The sequence below is a fragment of the Protopterus annectens genome, chromosome 3.part1, assembly GCF_019279795.1.
Source record: "Protopterus annectens isolate FY-2018-M chromosome 3.part1, PAN1.0, whole genome shotgun sequence".
NCBI classification, from domain to species: domain Eukaryota; kingdom Metazoa; phylum Chordata; order Ceratodontiformes; family Protopteridae; genus Protopterus; species Protopterus annectens.
In genome coordinates, this window is record NC_056732.1 from 233,714,339 (window position 1) to 233,736,056 (window position 21,718).

A 21,718-nucleotide genomic window follows, 5' to 3' on the forward strand; every position below is an offset into this window, starting at 1 on the left:
GTGGAGTGGGTTGCACAGGCAGAAGAGCTGTGTCTGTGGAAGGGGATGGGGATGTGATCATCATCATGTGATCATCATACTAAGCCCAGAGTACTTGATAACAGTTCTCACTCTTACTCACAAACTTTGGCTAATGTACAATGTATGTACTGTATATATGCACTATGTATGTATTCTACCTATGTTCCAAATTTCATCTGTACACCACAAATCTATTAATTACCTTTATTTTGAAATTGTTTTATTGTTTCTTCTCTCCACTGTAACTGCTGATGTGCTGCATATCACTGTAAAAATATGTCTATTGTAATTTGTGTGTATATTGATCATGTCTAAATATCTAAATGTATCTGTAATTATTATTCTGTGTGGAGCTTTTCTCCCCAGGCCTCTGCTGAAAAGGGGCCTTTTTGGCTCAGTCAGACAACCCCGGTTATCAAATGTAAAATAAAATAAAATAATCAAATAAAAATAAGTCTGTCACTGACACCCTAACCCCTGATGGTACTGGGCTTTGGCTGTCATTTTCATCAGGTCCAGTCAGTTCCCTGACATCAGAAAGGCCTCTGTCTGCTGTGGAGTAAATAGATAATACAGCACTTGTGAAAACATCAAAACATTGTCCAATCTAAGGATGAACCCTTCACCAACACCCGCAGACCAGTGGAGCTATTTTTATATAATGGAGTACTATGTAAAAATTAAGTTTACCATACTTTAAATAGATGGCCTTTGCACCATTAATTCCAATGTTCCTGTAAAAACAGAGATGCCAGGCTTATAAGTTCTAAGACACTAAAGTGGAAAAGTACTGTGGATGGTACCACATGTTCTGACAAACAAACTTGGGGTATCACCAGTGGATATTCATGGTGCCATGTGCAATTCAGCACTGATGTCCAGCACTGTGGATTCTTGAACTGTCTGGACCCCTTTACATATGGTTACTCTGCTAGTAGACCACCATTTATTTACTTTTATGGAGCCAATCCCCTTTGGGGATAACAAACCTGCAACTGAAAAGAACTATGTGTGTAGCCAGTTACTAGGTCATGCACAATATAGCCCTCCTCAGCGCCACATAAAAATGTGTTAGCAAGACCCATATCCTGTAGCAAAAATGATGAGGGACTACCTCTGTATATGGATGCCACCTATGTGGCAGTCAGCTCTTGTCATCTGTAGTACTATATGCCACAGAGGTAAACATAATACCTCCATGTACACTTGAGGATTACAAGTATAATAACGTGCATATTTTTGGAATTGCTACAGTCTCAGCATAAGATGTGACTGACATGGTCCAACAACTTCCATGGAGGGATGTGGAAAACAAGTCCACTCTGTGATAACCCCTACAGTGTGTTGGTTGGCTCTCAGACACACATGCAAGCTTACCTTACACAACCACACTCATGGCTACAGCATTAATAGTCTCAAGAGACAGACATGTAACACATAAGATTCAAACAGTTATACTACAGGCTTGGCAGAGGTTCTTTCCAAATAGTATGCCATAGCGCATATCCTTCCACAGCTCTGAGGCTAATTATCAGCAAACAGAACACCTCCCAACACTTGTATATCAATACAGAGTGGGGCACAACAAGTTCTTGGCCTAAATATTAGACTGCATTCCCTGCATAGTAAACAAGGAAACAAACCCCAGTACAGTTATAACCTTTCATAATACATCACCTCCTCTTTTCCTGCCACGACAGTTGACTCCATCCATGTTAGAGTACTCCATACAGTAAATACTTACACTGTTGTCATTTGCACCTATTATCATACTCCTCTAGAGTATCAAACAAGCAAAACATAAGTAAAGCATTAGTAATACAGCAAAACTGAAAAACAGTACCAGTTCCCATTTACTTACCTGTCTTTAAGCTTGTCTTGCTTCTAGTAATTGAGGTCTACCTTAGGGGTAGTGGCTCTACAGTTTACTGTTCTGCAGTCTTCTGTAGCAAGATGAGGCTAACAATGGGTGTGGCTGCTTTTGTCTCACAATTTTGAGACCCTTAGTGTAGCTATTTTGGCTTACTGTTGATGAATTGCACATTAATATCATCCCCCTGTGCCATGCTTTACATCAGCTTCAAGCACTCACATTACTACCTGCAAAGTTCATTCATCATGCCTGGCATGTCAATGACCCCATGGGATATGGGGGAAAGTATGGTGTAGCTTAGAGAGGTGCTGAAGAGCAAAGCTAGTGACATATGTAGGCACTGCGGAGCTTGGCACTCTCTCCATGCTACACTTCACATCTTAACATATTCATGCTGTGCAACAGAGGCACTGTGACTGATCATACTAACTAGATGCCAGATGACATGCATCATGTGCCAAGAGCAGCAACGTGCATGACTGTCTGCCATATTTCTCTAGATTGTAACCTAGTGAATGGCAATGGCTTTTGAAGACACTGAAGGTGGCAGGGCTCACAGGTGGAACAATAAATAGAGTAAGATTTTCTTGTACTTGATGTATGGTGACCAGAGTACAGAAGTGCCGTTACTATGGGAAGACATTGAACAAGGAGTAAAACATGAAAGTGGCCTGGGCAGCTCAGCACAAAACCTTCCGCTGCTGACGTTCAGTGTGAGGACTGTTATTGGCTGTGGCTGGTGTAGGCCCATAGCCCAGGGTAACAGAGCAAATGGTCTGCCTGGTCTTGAGGCCAAGCTTCAGTTAGTGACTTGTTTAGTAATTCTATATCTCTCAATCTTTTAGCACCAAAATCTGGACAAAGCCAACATTTATGGATGTAGGGTGGTGGCAAAGGCCAAAAATAGGGACATATTTTAAATATTGCTTTCATAAACTTAGAAATCTGCTAGAATAACAGGATTTGTATTAGCATGTATTTTGTGAAGGGCACAAAGTCTGAAACTCAAATGTGTGTCATTATTTTGTGATTTCAATCCTCAGTGATTTGATGGAAAGCCACACATTTGATGAGGAACAGACCATAAATACGAGGCAAAAATCTGGACATTCTGTGAAAATCTGGATGGTTGAGAAGTAAGAGTGAGTCATTTGTGTGCACATTGTATATTTCAGTCTGCTTGGTGCCATAGGATCAAAGGAGATTATTAGACTAATGGCCCTGGACCCTTGCAAGCCTAGCCAAGAGTTTATCCTCAAAAAAGAAACTTCAGTCAGCACCTGTCACCCTTGTCAATGAGGGACACAGGTGGAACCCCTGCGGCAAATTTGGGGTTTCCCATCCACTCATCAAAACTGTGGTTGAAAGAGGGTCAGCAACATACTCTGTTTGACGTGTATGGAAAGTCAATTCCAGAGACTGGGCTGCCTCTGGTAGAAAATCTGTCTCTCCAGCAGGTTTTGTTAATGTTGCATATTAGACTTAGCCCTTTCAAGTGGGTAATGCATGAGGAGCTAGACTTACAGATATGGAGCTTCTCTAGAAGGCCAGGGTCCGAGATTGCCTTGTAGGCGAGACACAGATCACCTCTAAGCAATGTGTATGATACCAAGTAGAGTGATAGTGATTTGAGCCTGTCCACATTGGACAGATGTTGGATGCCGTGGATCCTCTTTGTGAGGTATTTCTGTGGCCTTTACAGCTGGTGCAGTTGTTTGGAGAGGTACATACCAAACAGGGCATTGTACTCAATTATTGACCTAATGAGGGAGGAATACTGAGAGGTAATAACCTCCTTTTTTCAGGATGCAATTCCTTTACTTATGAGATGAACCAAGTAAAAGGCTTTCCTGACCCCTGCCAGTACATGACGGTCAAATGTGAAATTGTTGTCAATCTGTGTACCCAATTCTGTCACCACAAGTTGTGTGTTTAGGGGATCACCGTTGATGTGGTAATCAGTAGGGCCCGTGTTTTTGCTGAATGGAATAATAATACTTTTTTTTGCATTTAACTTAAGGCCATGACATTGGCACCAGTCATTTGCTGCTGTGAGACCCTCTTGTAGTATGTTAACATCATTTGGGGGGTCAGTGTCAGCACCCAACTTACAGTCATCTGCAAACCTGGTCAGCCACAGACTTGTGTCTTTGTCTGAACCTCTGAAAAGTAGATGCCAAACAGTAGGGGTCCCAGGACAGATTCCTGGGGAACACCACTAGTGACAGGTCTGTTTTTGGAGGTGGAGGCACCTATTTAGACTGTGTGGGATGTACCAATGAGCCAGTTGGCCACCCACCTGATGAGATAGGGATTTACATCAAGCTGTGTTAGCTTTTTTATGATACCCGGGGGGATTGTATCAAAGGCTTTGGTCAAGTCAAGCTAATTTGTATGTACTGATTTTCCCTTATCTAGGGCCTTGGAGACAGTCTCAAAAAAGTCAACCAGGTTCAACAGGCAAGATCTGCCCTTGACAAATCTGAACTGGGTGGGAGAAAGTGCTTGGAGATTGCCTATGTCCTTGTTTATGAGGTCCATAATAATATGCTCTATGGCTTTACAGATCAGACTTGTCAAACTAATGAGGGGATAGTTTCCAGGGTCAGTAGTGGCACCACCTTCGTGCAAGGCGATGATAGTGGCAGTTCTCCACTCTGCTGGAATGAAACCTGTAATTAGGCTGTGGTTGAATAGGGTGCTCAATGGCGAAGCTAGTTCTTACTGGAGTTGGTACAGAATACAGCCTGGGATACTATCAGGTTCCATGGAAGCTGTGTTCTTTGCCTTGGATAGGGCATTTAACACTTGATCTATGGAGATGTGAGGTGAGGGACAAGTATCAGGGATGTCAAATGGGCCTTTGGCAGGGTACAGTGGGGTGAAGCTTGCACTGAACCTACAGTGGATATAAAAAGTGTACACACCCCTGTTAAAATGCCATGTTTTTGTGATATAAAAAAATGAGACCACAATAAATCAATTCAAAATATTTCCTACCTTTAATGTGACCTATAATCTGTACAATTCAATTGAAAAACAAACAAATCTGTTAGGGGAAAAATATAAAAAATAAAAAGCGTACAATAAGCTGGTTGCATAAGTGTGCACACCCTTAAACTAATAGTTTGTTGAAACACCTTTTGATTTAATTACAACATTCAGTCTTTTTGGGTCCACACCTACCATCAATTACAGAGACTCTGATTAACCCTAAATAAAGTTCAGCTGTCCTAGTAGTATTTTCCTGACATTTAATCAGTTGCCTGCTACAGCAAAAGCCATAGTTCACAGAGAGCTTACAAAGCATCAAAGGGATCTCATTGTTGAAAGGTATCAGTCAGGAGAAGGGTACAAAAAATTTCCACAGCATTGGATATACCATGGAACACAGTGAAGACAGTCATCAAAAAAATGGAGGAAAATATGGGACAACAGTGATGTTGCAAGGAACTGGACATCTCTCCAAAATTGATGAAAAGACAATATTGAAAACTGGTCAAGGAGTCTGCCAAGACACCTACAGTAACACTGAAGCAGCTGCAGGAATTTCTGGCAAGTACTGGTTGTGTACTACATGTGACAACAATCTCCCATATTCTTCATATGTATGGACTATGGGGTAGAGTTGCAAGATGGAAGACTTTTCTTACACAGAAAAACATACAGACCTGGCTAAAATTTGCAAAACAATACATCAAGTCTTCCAAAAGCATGTGGAAAAATGTGCTATGGTCTGATGAGACCAAGGCTGAACCTTTTCGCCACAATTCCAAAAGGTACATTTGGCGCAAAAACAACACTTTGCATCACCAAGAACACCATCCTCACAATGAAGCATGGTGGTGGCAGTATCATGCTTTGGGGTTGCTTTTCTTCAGCTGGAATTGGGGCTTTAGTCATGGTGGAGAGAATTATGAACAGTTCCAAATACCAGTCACTTTTGGCCCAAAACCTTCACGTGTCTGCTAGATGCCTGAAAATGAAGAGGAATTTCACCTTTCAACATGACAATGACCCCAAGCATACATCCAAACCAACAAAAGAATGGCTTCACCAGTAGAAAATTAATGTTTTGGAATGGCCCAGCCAGAGCCCAGACCTAAATCCAATAGAAAATCTGTGGTGTGACCTGAAGAGGGCTGTGCACAAAATATGCCCTTGCAATCTGACAGATTTGGAGCACTTTTGCAAGGAAGAGTAGGCAAATATTGCCATGTCGAGATGTGCCATACTGATAGACTCCTACCCAAGAAGACTGAATGCTGTAATTAAATCAAATGATGCTTCAACAAAGTAGTAGTTTAAGGGTGTGCACACTTATGCAACCAGCTTATTGTACGTTTTTTATTTTTTATATTTTTTTCCTTAACAGATTTGTTTATTTTTCAGTTGAATTGTACAGGTTATACGTTACATTAAAGGTGGGAAAAATTTTGAAATGATTTATTGTGGTCACATTTTTTTATATCACAAAAACCTGGCATTTTAACAGGGGTGTGTACACTTTTTATATTCAGTGTATCTGCTAGCAGATTGGCTAAGTCAACAGGATCAGTGTAAGTGGTACCATTAAGAACTAATTCAGAACAAACCTGAGCTTTGCCATGGAGATTCCTGATGTAACTCAAGAAGGCTTTGTGGTTACCCTTTGTTTTGGAGGCTAGTTTTGATTCATAATTGACCTTGCAGGTTTTCACTAGTGATCTAATTTTCTTGTTGAGGCTAAGGAAGTTCTTCTAATTGGGAATTTATACCTTTTCAACCTTAGATAACAGTTTCTTCCTTTTGTTGTAAAGCCTGTTGATAGAGCATGTCCACCAAACAGGTTTGTGTTTCCTTGAGGAGCAGGTTTTAATTCAGTTGGGTAAGGTTGAGTCCATGCAGTTGTACAAGTACTTGTATACTGCACTGGCACTGCTCAGCATAGTTGTCTCCATCCTCTGATGGGGGAAGTGGTGTGAAGCTACTGATACCCAACCTTAGGAGGCTGTAGTCAAATTTTGAGAAGCGGGATAGAAACTTCGAATGAGACAGACTGATGGTCTGATCTCCCCAGGGAAGAACTTACTAGTGGGGGGGAGCAGTGGTCACCTATGTTGGTGAGAACCATGTCCAGAATGTTATCTCCCCTTATGGGGGATGGGATGAGCTGATCTAGTGTGTTAGAACTAATGAAGTCAAGGAATCATTGGGTGAGTACATTAGTGCAAGAATAGTTCACCCAGTCTATGGTGGGGTAGTTGAAGTCACCAAGGATCAGGGTGTTAGGGGGTACCTTGATGGATTCAAGTAGGTCCAGGTAGGAAGAGTGGGCGTCCTGAGTCATGGAATGGGGTCTATATCTGGCTATAACTTGGATGGGTGTCTTGCCAATTGTCAATTGCACCTGGAGCAGTTCTAGTGCGTCATGCTGGCAAACCAGTCTGGAGGTGTGCTTGTCATTAATGAAGATAGAGACTGCACCACCCTTAGTCTTCCCAACCTCATTTTGGGGTCAGAATGTGTGGAATGAGGTATAGCCTGGTAAGGCATGGGGTGCTCTCCGCAGATTTGAACCAAGTTACTGTGACTGCACAGATGTCTGCATCTTCTAGTGTGAAGAGAGCTTCCAGTGAGTGCATTTTATGGTTAAGGCTCCTAGCATTAAGTAGCATGACCTTCAATTTGCTTTGTGACAGATCTTTTATGTTGTAAGATTTGTCTTTGGGACATTGCCTAAAAAAGAACAATGGGGGAAGCAAGACTCTTGGCCAGAATCCATAATCCCAGGGGAGACAAGTGGAGGCCATCTCTGGCAAAGCATTAAGGCCTGTCAACCATGTCATCCCAGGCAGACAGATACTGGATCCCCTTGGAATGACACCAGAAACTAAGTCAATTGTTGAAGTCAATTATTTTTGGTTGGTATTGTGGTGTCATTCTTGGTGAAGGTTAGTTACTGCTTAGGGCTAAGGTTATACCTGCCTGAGACACATTCTCTGAGAGCTCAATCATGTCTCTCTTCATATAGTCCAGGGAAGAACATCTCAAATCATTCACACCAACATGGACAATGACAGAGTCATGCCTGTACCTGTTGTGGAGAGACTTAAGTGCATGGATGATGTGGGGGATTATGGCACCTGACAGACAACCGACCGTGATCTTCTCCTTGCCTAGCCTGGTGAGGGGGGACATCGGTGTGTCTCACAATGGAGTCGCCAATGATTAATATGTTTTGGTTTATTGTTCTGCCTTATGGGCTGTGTTGGTTTATTGTTATGCCTTATGGGCTGTGTTTGTGAGACACTGGTGTGCTGTTTGCTGTCTGTGATATATTTGATGTTGCATGTGGAATGTTTGTGTGTGTGTTATGGAGGTCTCTGCTGTTTAGGTAAGCTTTTATTGAGGACCTCTGCATAGGTGGATGTGTGTTGTGCTTGGCTATGTGATATGGATGGTCTGGTGTTTGTGCTGGCAATCTCCTCTTTGTCAGGATTGCTGACTGTGGCATGAAAGAGCATGGATTCCAGGTTACTGATATAGATGCATTTCTCACAAGCAGAAGAATTATGTGCTAGGAGAAGAGGGTTGCAATGAATATGAGGCAGTTGTCTCAGTATGCCCATGTTTTGAAATGTGACACCATACCCCTGAGAACCAATGAAATTCTGTGGACAAAGGCATGGATCCAAGGACCATAGTGTCTGTCGATCACCCTATGCTTTAACATCATAATTTCAGCACAAGACCTATACTGTGTGCATCTGCATTTTGTAACAATCACGTATTTCAGTAAAGCTCTCAGAACCTGGACAACCTTGATTTTTACACAGCACAAATATGCAACTGAAGACCTAGCAGATTTTGCTTCTGAATCATGTTTTCTCCTGTTGATATATAGATATAGATATAGAGATATGTTCTCTGCTATCCTGTTTAAGTCTATCTGTATCTCCATAATTCTGGAATACTGCAGAGTATAAACATGTGCTAAATGACACTTCCAGGAAAAAATATATGACATTCAAATAAAGATGCAAGAATTCTACAAGCACTTTAGACCACTGTAATAAAATCATAATCTGCATTTTCATTATGTAGAATGCTACAAAACTGAACAACCACCTTTTGAGTTTTGATTTACTTTAAAATATGTTACTCCTGGCTAAAGACTCTGTAATTTGTTTATAAAAATTGTAATAGAAAGAAACTATTTTATTTGTGAACCCTTATAAAAAGTAAGTATACATTCTTACCATGAAGACCTTTTTAAGGCTGGGATTGTCATCGAAAGTTAAAAACACTGGGGTGATACTTAATGCTTTATATTCCAAGGCAGCTGTCATGATGGAAATGTCATCCTCACTATGGCCACTAGTCAAAATAATAGGAATTTTCCTTAATAAGTTAGCTGAACGAACTCGTTTGAAAACATTTCTTGCAACAAATCTCATTGCAGCCCCAACGTTGGCTGAACCAGATCTCTGGAAGGTTATATTTGCAATTTCGTTCTGCAATTTGCTCTTCTTGCTAAAGTCACTGAAATGGATAAGATACCTTGTTTTGGAGTTGTAGGAGAGGACTGCCACACGAGCCCCAGAGGGGCAGTTGCTTTCACTTACAGTTACTTCCTGCAGTAATGATGTCATGATACTCTTCATGCTTTGAAACATCTGTGGTGTAACCGAATTGGACATGTCAAGCAGAAATACCAATTCTGTTGGATACTTAGGGCATGTGTTACCTAGAAAATATACCATTGGTTTATTTCATTCACAACACACTTTGAAAAAATGTGAATATGTGCAAAAAGAAGATTTTGTATCACCTACCTTGGCAACAAGCTGCAGAATAGAAAAACAAGAACATTTCAGTTTAGAAAAGTTTCATAAAACTAAGAAAGTTAATGATTATGTGATCTTGTGTCTAACATTCTGATACAATAACATCAATGGATTATACAGCTATTTATTTCTGTCCCTTAAGAGATCTAAACTTGAACTAACATTACAAATTTCTGATTTTGAAATAGTGGTGCTTAAGGGCAATTTGTAGTTACTACCATTAACACTTGTAAAATTCAGGTGATCTTTGTTATATAGAAGTAGGTCAAGTTATAGGAAAAGAAAAAAAAACTGTGATTCATTGTCTATCCTCCACCTTTAAAATGATACGGAATGTAACTGGAATGTCTTGTCCCAAAGTACATGAGAACTGTACATGTATGTTTCCATGGAATGTGGTTTTGTTTGAGCAGCAAATAAGGCAGACATTTTCATGAGAAATTCTAACAATCTGTTTTTATTTTATTAATGTGACAGTATATTCTTCAAGACAAATGCACAGCAGAGTGGCAATGAAACCATCCCATGTGTGTGGGTCTTTTACAGCTGAAAAAAACAGCAGTTCCTAATGGTAACAATAATAATAATAATAATAATAATAATAATAATAATAATAATAATAATAATAATAATAACGGTTCTTGGAATTCATAAATTCTAACCCCCTGGATCAGCTAATCCATAGTCTCACCAGGGGCTCCAATATCCTAGACCTGGTCATTACCAACATGGGAAATCGATGCTCCACACCTATGATCACCCCCTCGTTAGTCACGTCTGACCATAAGCTAATCACCCTTAATATCCACATCCCACCCCCACCCCCCAGTAAGGAAACATCCATAAAAAACTTCTCCAAAGCCAACTTCATGCTACTCAAGTCAGAAGTGACAAACTTCACGACACCCATGCAGATGGGAGCTGAAAGTTCAACTGCTGAATCCTACACTAAGGCACTGTACGAGCACATCCACTCATGCATAAATCGAGCCATCCCAAATAGAACCAAGATGCTGTCATCCAAAAAAAAGAAGCCAATCTGGTGGTCCGCTGCCATAAACAAACTTTACAACAAAAGGAAGAAACTGTTGCAGAAAAGAGGAAAATCCCAGGATGCAAAAAACTTCCTTATCAGCCTCAGTAAGAAACTGAGATCCCTCATAAAATCCTCCAAAGCTAGTTACGAAAATAAAATTGCCAAAGATTCCAAAGGCAAAAACAAGGCATTCTATAACTATGTCAAGAATCTAAATGGCAATGCTCAGATCTGCTCTGAGCTAAAGCATTAAATATACTGATCCCAAGGATATTGCCAATATCCTGGCAGATCGATTCAGTGCCAACTTCACCCCTTTCTCACCCCCTAAATGGCCCATCTCAATACCGGAAGATTGCCAAATTCCAGTAATAACGACCACACAGGTAAAAAATGCACTCTCCAAAGCTAAGAATACAGCATCCATGGGACCAGATGACATCTCGGGCTGTGTACTACATGAACTACAATATGAACTGGCACCTCACCTAAGTGTGATGTTTAATCATAGCCTCACCTCAGGTTTCATGCCCACTGAGTGGTGGACAGGTACAGTTATCCCACTCCACAAGGGGGGATCCACCTTGGATCCCGGAAACTACCATCCCATCAGTCTGACAAGCCTTAGCTGCAAGGCCATGGAGTGTATTATCATCGAACTTATAAACAAAGACATTGGCAACCTTCAAACACTGGACCCCACCCAGTTTGGGTTCGTGAAGGGCCAATCTTGTCTCCTGAGCTTGCTTGACTTCTTCGAATCAGTCTCCAGAGCCATGGACAAGGGTAAGGTGGTCCACACAGCCTATCTAGACCTTGCCAAGGCCTTTGACACCATCCCCCACTCTGGAATCATAGACAAACTTACTAAGCTGGGCATTAATCCCTACATCACCCAATGGGTTGCTAACTGGCTTACTGATAGAACCCACACTGTAAAAGTAGCCGACTCCAAATCCAGCTCCAACAAGTGGAGTACCTCAGGGTTCAGTCCTGGGACCACTCTTGTTTGGCATCTACTTCTCTGAAGTACAGGCCAACACTAAGGGACTCTGGATAACAAAGTTTGCAGATGACTGCAAACTGGGAGCCATTATTGAATCCCCAAATGATGTGGATACTCTACAAAAGGGCCTTACAGAAACAGATGCTTAGTGCCAGAGCCATGGGCTCAAGCTCAATGCCAAGAAATGTATAGTTATCCCCTTTGGGAAAAAACATGTATCTGTGAATTACCATATAGGTGGCAGTACACTAAACACCGAAAGTTTGATAAGAGACTTACGGACACAGGTGGACAGTGGTCTCACCTTCAATAACCACATCGCCACAACAGTCAGGCAATCCTTCTATGTGGCACACCTCATCACTAAGGGCTTTTCATCCAGAAAAAAGGAGGTCATTGTCCTACTGTACTCATCCCTCATTAGACCCATTATAGAATACAATGCCCCGTTTGGTATGTACCTCTCAAGACATCTGCAACAACTGGAATGGCCACAGAAATACCTCACTAAAAAAAATCACAGGCCTAAAGCAGATGCCCTAAGCTGACCACCTTAAAAAACTCCAGCTATACTCTGTCGCATATCGTCTACTCAGAGGCGATCTTTGCTTAACATACAAGGCCATGTCAAACCCAGAGCTGTTGGACATGCTACACTTAAAGAAATCCCAATACCTCAGAGCCACATGCTCCAGGGATCTAAACCTTGTCATCACAATAAACAAAACATGCTGGAGGGATAGGTTCCTGACCCAGAGACTCCCCAGACTCTGGAATAGATTGCCCATACATGTCAAGCAGAGTGCCTCTTTGGTCCTCTTCAAAAGGAACCTTGACGATTGGATGGGAGAAAGGAAATTCACCCGGGGGATCACGTCAGTCGCCCTGCTAGACAGGGGTCCAGGAAGTAAATAGTGTGGGAAGAAATAGCCAGGGAATTGTTATGGCTAGGCTTGTATAGGCCCTAGGGCTGATAGCCTAGTACCAACCTATGAACCTATAATAATAATAATAATAATAATAATAATAATAATAATAATAATAATAATAATAATGCAAGGAACGAGTGCAACAGGTAAAAGGAAGCCTCATGCTAACATACAGAGCAGATGAGGACTGCATAAATAATGTTTCTGAGGAAAAATAAAAACAAAATGATTTATATGTTGCAACTTTTGGGATGAGTGAAACTGATGAAACTAAGTAACGAGTAATTTTCGTACAACATTAATTACAAAATTATTCAGTTTAAATAAATCAAACAGCAATCTTATGATTCAGAGTATTTAGAAGGACCTAAAGAAAGAAATAAAGGAAGAAGTTCACAACAAATAACAAGGAAGAAAAATAAACTGATAAAAGTCTGTAAAGAGAATACATACTAAAATGGCAATGTTTTTTATGTAACACAGATTACAGGGAATTATAACATTATTCTGGCAAAAAATCTTCAGCCTACAGAAAAAGGCAGCATTTTTTTCAAAAGAGAAGGTAGAAAAAAGAGGCAAGGGGGCAGGTGAAACGGAAGAAATCAAAGTTGAAAGTGGAAGGATTGAAGAACATCACTGTAAGGGAAAAGGAGAGAAAGTCAGACATTGACAGCATGGCTCCAGTTGTGGATGTACAAAGCCAGCTGGATGAGAACCGTATGCTTGCAACTGTAATACACAATGAAAGCAGTGGGATTAATAAGACTAATACTGATGAAGCTCATTCCTTTGTAGCAACTGACAGAGCAGATATTACTGAATTCGAAGTTGAAGATTCTTCAGATCTGGTTAGAAAAGATATTCTTGTAATTGGAGATTCAGTTAGTAGAGGAACTGATACTTACATCTGCAGAGATGATAATGAACATCAAATGGTGTTATGCTTGCCAGAAGCAAAAACAGAGGATGTGAGCCAAGCCTTAGAATGCCTTAATGTAAGGAAGTATGGATCTGTTTTCAGTCATGTTAGTACAAATGATCTCATATGCAAGGACTCTCTGAATGTTACTTACAGCCCTCTTTGATAGTATAGCTTGTACAACTGTTGGGACATATTTTTTTTACAAATCATATATAGAAAGGAGAGTCAGGTCACTTTGAATGAAAAGATTTTTGGGGTAAATTCCTACACGAAAAAAATGTCCTGTGTTAAAAAAATGGAAATGTGTAGAGCATCTGAGCCTAATTTTCGGCACACATATGTTCATTTAAGATGGTGTACATTTCTCAGAACCAGGGAAGATAATTTTTGCAGCAGATATTTTGCAATATTTGACAAACACAAGGTAGGATTTTTTCCAGGCAGAAAATTTAACAGTTCACGGACAACAACATTTGATGTATCTCTGATGGTTGTTAATGCTAGGAGCATTAATAATACATTTTTTTATTGGAAAATTTGCTACGTTCCCACAATATTGATGTTGTTATTGTTTGTGAAACATGGTTAAAGAACAATGACTTGTAGTAACCAGTTCTGAGAGGGTACAAATATTTCTACTGTAACAGACATTCTAATAAAAAATCAGGTGGAGGTGTTATGATACAATTAAAGACAGTTATGAGACCTGTGATTATTACATGTTCAGTGATAACACCAATACTATAGATTGTGTAACTGTGGCAATAAAGACAACCCTGGAACATATAACAATTTTTTGAGTGTATAGACCACCAAAATTAGGAATTTATATATTTCTTGCTTGAAACATAGGAAGGAAACATAATAGTGGCTGGGGACTTAAATTTACCAGAAACAGACTGGAATAATATTGATATATTAACATTAGTAAGAAAATTATTCACAATGTATATTCAAGAACAGTTGCTTCAGATTGTAAAAAAAACTACCAGGGGATGGAATATACTAGACATTGTTTGTGTTCCTTAAGAAATTACTGTTACTTCAAGTCATGTTTTACCACCATTGATGTGCAGTGATCATGGAGTTATAAAGGTTAATTTGTTGATTGATAATTCTGCCTAACTGAAATCTAAACTAGTGCACAGATGATTAATGACAAAAATAGAGGATGTGAGGCAAGCGGAGATTTTATTCAGGTATATAGTAAGTTTAGAGACAACTACTTCTGGGAATGTCTGAGCTTATCAAAAAGTAGTAGAGAAAATAGTCACTATGTAAAACTAGTTGGAATGATGCTTAAAACTGCAGAAGGAATATAGAAAGTTTTGAAAGAGAAATTGTAGGATCTAGGCATACAATGTCAGGTGATATATATAAATAAGAACAAGATACCTGATTAAGGTGAGAGACAAAAAATATAAGAAATGGAAAAGACGTCAAACTACAACTTTGAAAACTGAAATAAGTTGGACAAAAAAATTAAGCATAGTGTGAGATGAGAGCAAGAAAAGTCTGAAGAAAATGTATGTAAAGATATTGAGAATAATAGGAAACTACAGATACATAATTTGTAGGAGTACAGATATACAAATTGATAAACTGTGTACAGATTTTAAAATGTATTCTCAGGCACAACAGGTTAGAAATATATTTACAAAATATTATGTAAAACAGTTTGGCTGCACAAAGTAGGTTATAAGTTGTTCTAGCAACATCCAGGTAACCTCAGATACTGAAATTAAATTAAATTGTATTGAAAAACAACTATACAAACTGGATCCAGACAAAGCACAAGGAGGAGATGGAATTAATAATAATGACCTGAGAATGCTTCAGCAAGAATTTACAGTACCATTATACTTATTATTTACTAGGTCCCATAAATATTGGGAGATTCCTCATGATATGACACATGCACTTATTAAACCTATATTTAATGGAAAAGGGGAGTAGGACAAACCCAGTCATACAGATCCTTAAGCTGACTTTCATATTGTGGAAAATAATGCAGAAGGTAATATTGGATAAGTTATTGTCAGAAAGGGAATGGTTGGGACTTATCACCATGCATATGTTGAAATTAGATCTATTACCACCTCTAACATGATGTTCCATAGTAATATAATAATTGTTATGAATGAAAAATTGTGCTGTGATGTGATTTATACAGATTTAACTTCAGCATTTGATGAGACCATACCTAAAACACTTATTAGACCCAAACTTGAGTATGGAATAACAATATTGAAACCTTATAAGAAAACAAGCATGAGTAAACTGTAAAGAGTACAGTGGAAATATACCAAGGACACCCATGGATGTGAAAATTTAAGTTATTATGTAAGACTAAAATATTTGAACTTGTATAGCATCTTATATAGATATTTAAGAAGATATTTTATTCAGGTATATAGGGCATTTAGAGACAAATACCTCTGGGAATGTCAGGGGTTATCTAAAAGTAGTAGAGAATCATCAGACATCCTATGTAGAAGATTTTATGGGAATGAGAAGTGTAGTAACTGGTTCTCTGAGAGAGTAGCTGATGAATGGAACAGTCTACTAAAGTAAATTAAAGCAAGCCCTAGTTTAGATATTTTTTAGAACAGCCTGGACACTTATTGTGGGAACAACTGTTTGGTTATATTGGCAGGCTAGAAGGGCAATATTGCCAATGTTTGAAATGTTTATATGCATGTATGTAACCTTTATACTATGAAGAAAATAAACCGCGAGGCACACCACAACCATAAAAGTTGATTTTTATTCCAGAAAAAGTAAAATCAAAAGGACCTGGTCAGTAAGCGCTTTCACGTTGATCACAACGCTTCATCAGACTGTATGACCATTAATAAATAACACCACATTTTATAGCAGGTTTCAAACAATTTAAAAAAACATTCAACCAATAAAAGGTAAGCAATTATCCCAAACTCAATTATTTAAAGGTGGAAACACATAAACATGTATGTATTGTCCTTCTCTTTCACCTGTGAGTGATCTATTAGAGTCTGTAAAAACATTTATGCAATTATACAACTTTGCATGCATAAGGACACTATAACAAATTACTAAAAATCTACTATTTAATAGAACTGTCTATCCCTAAAAACTGTATGTATGTATATATATATATATATATATATATATATATATATATATATATATATATATATACTTAGAAATAATTCTATGCATAAAAATATATTTATAAAATGTTTAATCTCTAAAATGAGCATATAAACTACTACTCTAGCAACACAGATATGCATGTATACCTCTATAGAACATGAACCAAATACATATTTCTTATTAAAAAACATATATAACTATATATAAAGAAACATTGTGACTAATGGAGACACATGGCCTAACATATGTTCTTGTCATACTAATGAGTGTAGGGTCTATCTAAGAGAAAGGGTTTTAATGAGACTCTATCATTAAGTCCATGTGCCCTATCTGCTTGTAACTTCATTATCCATATGGCTTCCTGTTTCTCTGTGTGATTTTTCAGGTTCCCAAGTCGTGTTGTTTTATATATAAGCTCTAACACACTAAACTTGAACTTACGTGAAATATCATGGGTTACGATATGCCTGGCTAAAGCATTGCTATCATCCTCCCTATTCATTGCATAAATATGTTCTCTAAAATGCTCACATAGGGTTCTATTGATCTTACCTACATAGAGATAGACAAGGGTGGGTACCTAATCTCACAGAGCTGACTCTAGTGTTTCTTGGATTCTCATAACACAGCAACCACTTCAAGGTGAGGTGAGATTTGGTAACCACCCTTGTAGAAGCTGTAATCAATGTTGTTATATGTCCTGTCTAAATGTGTTTATTCATCCAGATTCTGGACAGGAGTATGTATTTAAGTTATATGCAGACTGCAAAACAAGGGATTTAATATACCTAGCAGTCTGGCATCTTGTCACAATCATTAATTAAATGAGAAAAGTCTCTACAAAGAAACATGATTTAGGCAGGCAAGCATATCTTAATATCCCTCTATGATCAACCACAAAAATAACACTTTGCAAATGTTTCACCATGTTATTTTTCACATTTCAAAATGGCTTCCAAATTTCACCCTCTATTCCATACATTTCTTTTATATCTTAATTTTGCAATGTTATCAATAAGTTCACACAAACCTTGCATGAGTTAATGTCTTCTTCCATTTAATCATTGCCAACCTCAAATTAACATTCTTAACAAATAAGTTACTACCAGAAAGTGAATAATTGTTCCATGGATAAATGTCTTTCTTATTGTTACACAGTTCCAGAAATGTCATGATCAGTCCCTCGATTTCAAGTGTTAAGTCATAAAAAATCTCTCTTTCTACATTTATAAAAGACAGAATTTTTTTGATCTTTAAATCCCAAAACAGTTACCAAATTGTCCCATGCATAATATCTATTACACTGTCATTTTTTTGTTCTTATCCTCTGAGTTGGCCTTCTATTCTTTTTAAAAACAGGTATACTTACAGTTTATTGCTGCTCTCTTTTTTGCATGCTGTCACTGCTGTAATCATTTAATGACTGCATTCTCTGCTGCAATAAAACCAGACTCCTTCTCAGTTTGCTGTTGCTTTCATCTTTTAATATCTTTTATTATACCATGACCCCCCCCAAACGTGCACGCTGATTGGCCAGCGTGCACATTGTAAATCGAGTTATACTAATGGAAAAAGGTCCGGTCGCCCGGACTTTTTTCCATTAGTATAACTCTACTTTTAAACACTGTCGCTATGTTAAATGGGTTTAACATAGCGAGAGCTTTAAAATAAGCAACGGAGATCTCCGTTGCTTATTTTAGCTGTCTCTATGCTAAACCCATTTAACATAGCGAACCTAAAAAGCAACGGAGAAAGCAAGATCTCCGTTGCTTTTTTGCTATGTTAAATGGGTTTAACATAGCGAGACAGTTTTAAAATAAGCAACGGACATCTCCGTTGCTTATTTTAAAACTGTCTCACTATATTAAACCCATTTAACATAGCGAAAACAGTAAAAAAAGCAACGGAGATCTTGCTTTCTCCGTTGCTTTTGCCACAACTCTGATGTACTGCGCAGGCGCGCAGTACATCAGAACTGCCACGGATGCCAGACATCTGCGGAAGGGCAGTAAACAGGCATTATACTATGCCATTATTTAAGAAAAGTAATAGTTTCTTTTCTTAAATAATGTCATGGTATAATAGCAATAACCCACTTCTGGGTGTGGGTAATGCTGTATTTACCCACAGTTGGCTTTGTTTGGTCCTCGGGCTTCGGGACCAAACCACGCCAACCGTGGGTAAATCCAGCATTACCCACACCCAGGCGTGGGTTATTGCTATAATAACTGCTGCATAAGTTTTAACTGATGTGTTCTTCTGCTGTGAAACCTGGTTCCTTCTCAACATTACCATCCTCAGCGTTTCTGAAAAGGTTATCTGTTATCTCACCCCATGAAACAGCAGAACTGTCACTTGGATGACCCTGCTCAATTATTTTCAACATAACATTACCTGCAAGCCCTCCTAATGCCCATTCTTTTGTCTGCATCACTGCAATGGACTTGCTTACTTCATTCCCAGTTAAGACAGCTAAATACTGCTCACTTGTTTCATTCACTGCACAGGAATCTTTGCATCCTGATATTCCATATCAAATACATTTTTCTCCAAATTCTTCTTTCAGATATCCAAACTCTCACTAACTTTTTTTCTTCGCCTCCCTGCTACTGCTTCCCTTAGGCCTCTTCCTTGCTATTGAAGGGACCCTTCAGCAGCACAGAGTAGTGGTCCTTTATTTATATACATAAATAACTCTAATTTACAAAATATTTACATATTTCCAAATATTTACATATGTACAAACACAAATTCATAATTTTCTATACAATCATGCTAAATTTCATCCTTATTAGACCCCCACTCCTTTTTCCATAAACACTATCTGGTCTTATTTAATATTGTTGCTACACTCCATTTACCACTTAACATAATTTAATTTATTCTTTCATTCCATATAACCCATATAACATAAAATAATGTTTTGTCTATTCTTTTAACATATTCTTTATTTCTATTCTTATAATATCCACATTTAATCAAATCCATGTTTATTTTATCCACTTCTTTTATATCTTCAGAAAAATCTTCTTTACATAGTTTCCCCATAACATTTTACTCTTTTACATTTCAAAAACACATTCCATAGTTTCTTCTTCTTGACAATGTAAACATATTTTATCACTTTGCTTTTTATATGGCATATTTCCTTTTACTGTCAGTTTATCTATTACCAGTCTCCACAAAAAATCTTGACATTCTACTTTCTGATTACACTATTTGCTTTTTATTTTTACAGCTTTATTTTTTTCACCTGTTAGATTTTCCCATGGTTTCGCATCATACTGTTTTATCATTATATTCATGTACCATACTTTCCTATCTTTTTCTATATCATCAAGACGTATTTTCCACAAAAATATTTTTTCTTGGTAATATTTTATTTCTTCATTTATACATTCTGTTTCTCTTTTACTCTTTTTTTACCATGCCTCAAAAATGTATCATACTTATAGGTATACAATTTTACTACTAATCTGTCATCTTTTTATTTATTATTTATTTATTTATTGCCATTTGTTTACTAGGAAATTCCACTGGGCCAAGACAAACCCATTTTCAGTGGTGGCCTGGGGAGAAAAGCTCCATAAAGGCAATTAGTATAACAATTACATAATATTGGAAGAGTTTGTATTAACAAGAAGCATAGTCATAACAGGCATTATAAATACAATAAAGTACAATATGAAAATGTAGGTGGTATAGATAAATATGAAAACAAAAGGCACTGAAGTAAATCCAAGGAACATATTCTAGTACACTCAATCTCTTTCCTTCTTCATTCCATGTTTTCTTATTTATCCTTTTTCCTTTGCCTATTTTAATATATTCTTTGTTTTCTTTTATCTCTTGCCATATTGTAAGATGATCAGAAAATCATGTTTCAACTATCTCCTTTTTTCCTTTAACTAAACTTTCTGATACTATAAAATAATCTATTTCAGTTCTAGACATACCCCTTTTGTAAATCCATGATTTTTTGTCCCAAAGTTTTAACTTTTTTCATTTATCCACTTTAATACTTTGTAGAAATTTAATGAAGTACTTTTTACTACTGGGTTAATTCACCCAAAACTCTTTCTTCTTCTTTATTTAGATACAAAACTAATTTTTACTAGGTTTAATATAGAACCCCATATAAATGAAAAACTTATTTGCAATACTTCATTTTCTAATACTGTTGGCAATATAAATACACTTGATAAGTATGCTATTTTCTTATCAGTACTAAATTTATCAAATAAGCTTTTTTTAATGATAATTTATATGTTCTGCAGAAAAGACATGTTTGCATTATTTATTATATTGTTTTTCCTATTGAATTCTACTTATATCTTTATTCCCAAATGTTATACCTAACACATAAATTTAATTTGTTGTAAAATATATGCCTCCGGTCTTTATATCACCGAAACCTTTATTTTTTTCTTTATTTAAAGCCACCCCTATAGGTTCATAGGTTCATAGGTTTATACTAGGCTATCTGCCCTAAGGCATTTATAAGCCTAGCCCAAAGTTTTGTGGCTTATGCCACCCCTTATGTTAAAAAATACTGTGCCCATTAGTTTGTTGTGCCTCTGTCCAGCAGTGACACAGAGATGATTCCCGGGGTAAACCTACGATCTCCCATCCACCGGTCAAGATTTCTCTTGAACAGAGCCAGCGAGGTGCTCTGCCTCACATGGACCGGGATTTTATTCCACAGCATAGGGAGTCTCTGGGTGACAAATCTATCCCTCCAGCATGTCCTATTTATATCCGTGCTAAGGTTTAAGTCGCTTGCTCTAGTGGATCTGGTAGATTTGGATTTTTGAGGTGGAGCATGTCCATTAATTCGGGTTGGACATGGCCTTGTATGTCAGGCACAGGTCACCTCTGAGCAGGCGGTATGCGACTGAATAGAGCTGGAGTTTCTTCAGTCTGGCAGCATATGACAGATTTTGGAGTCCCTTTATCCTTTTGGTGAG

The 21,718-nt window shown here is 38.0% G+C and overlaps 1 protein-coding gene across 1 annotated transcript in view; it reads right to left on the reverse strand.

Moving 5' to 3' along the window:
* Positions 1-21,718, reverse strand: part of LOC122798074 (collagen alpha-6(VI) chain-like) — a 1,097,601-nt gene that overhangs the window by 92,890 nt on the left and 982,993 nt on the right. Inside the window, exons 35-36 of the mRNA XM_044066731.1 lie at positions 9,712-9,723; positions 9,136-9,623 (exon numbers count right to left, since the gene is read on the reverse strand). Coding sequence (XP_043922666.1) covers positions 9,136-9,623; positions 9,712-9,723 — 500 coding nt within the window. The remainder of the gene's footprint in view (positions 1-9,135; positions 9,624-9,711; positions 9,724-21,718) is intronic.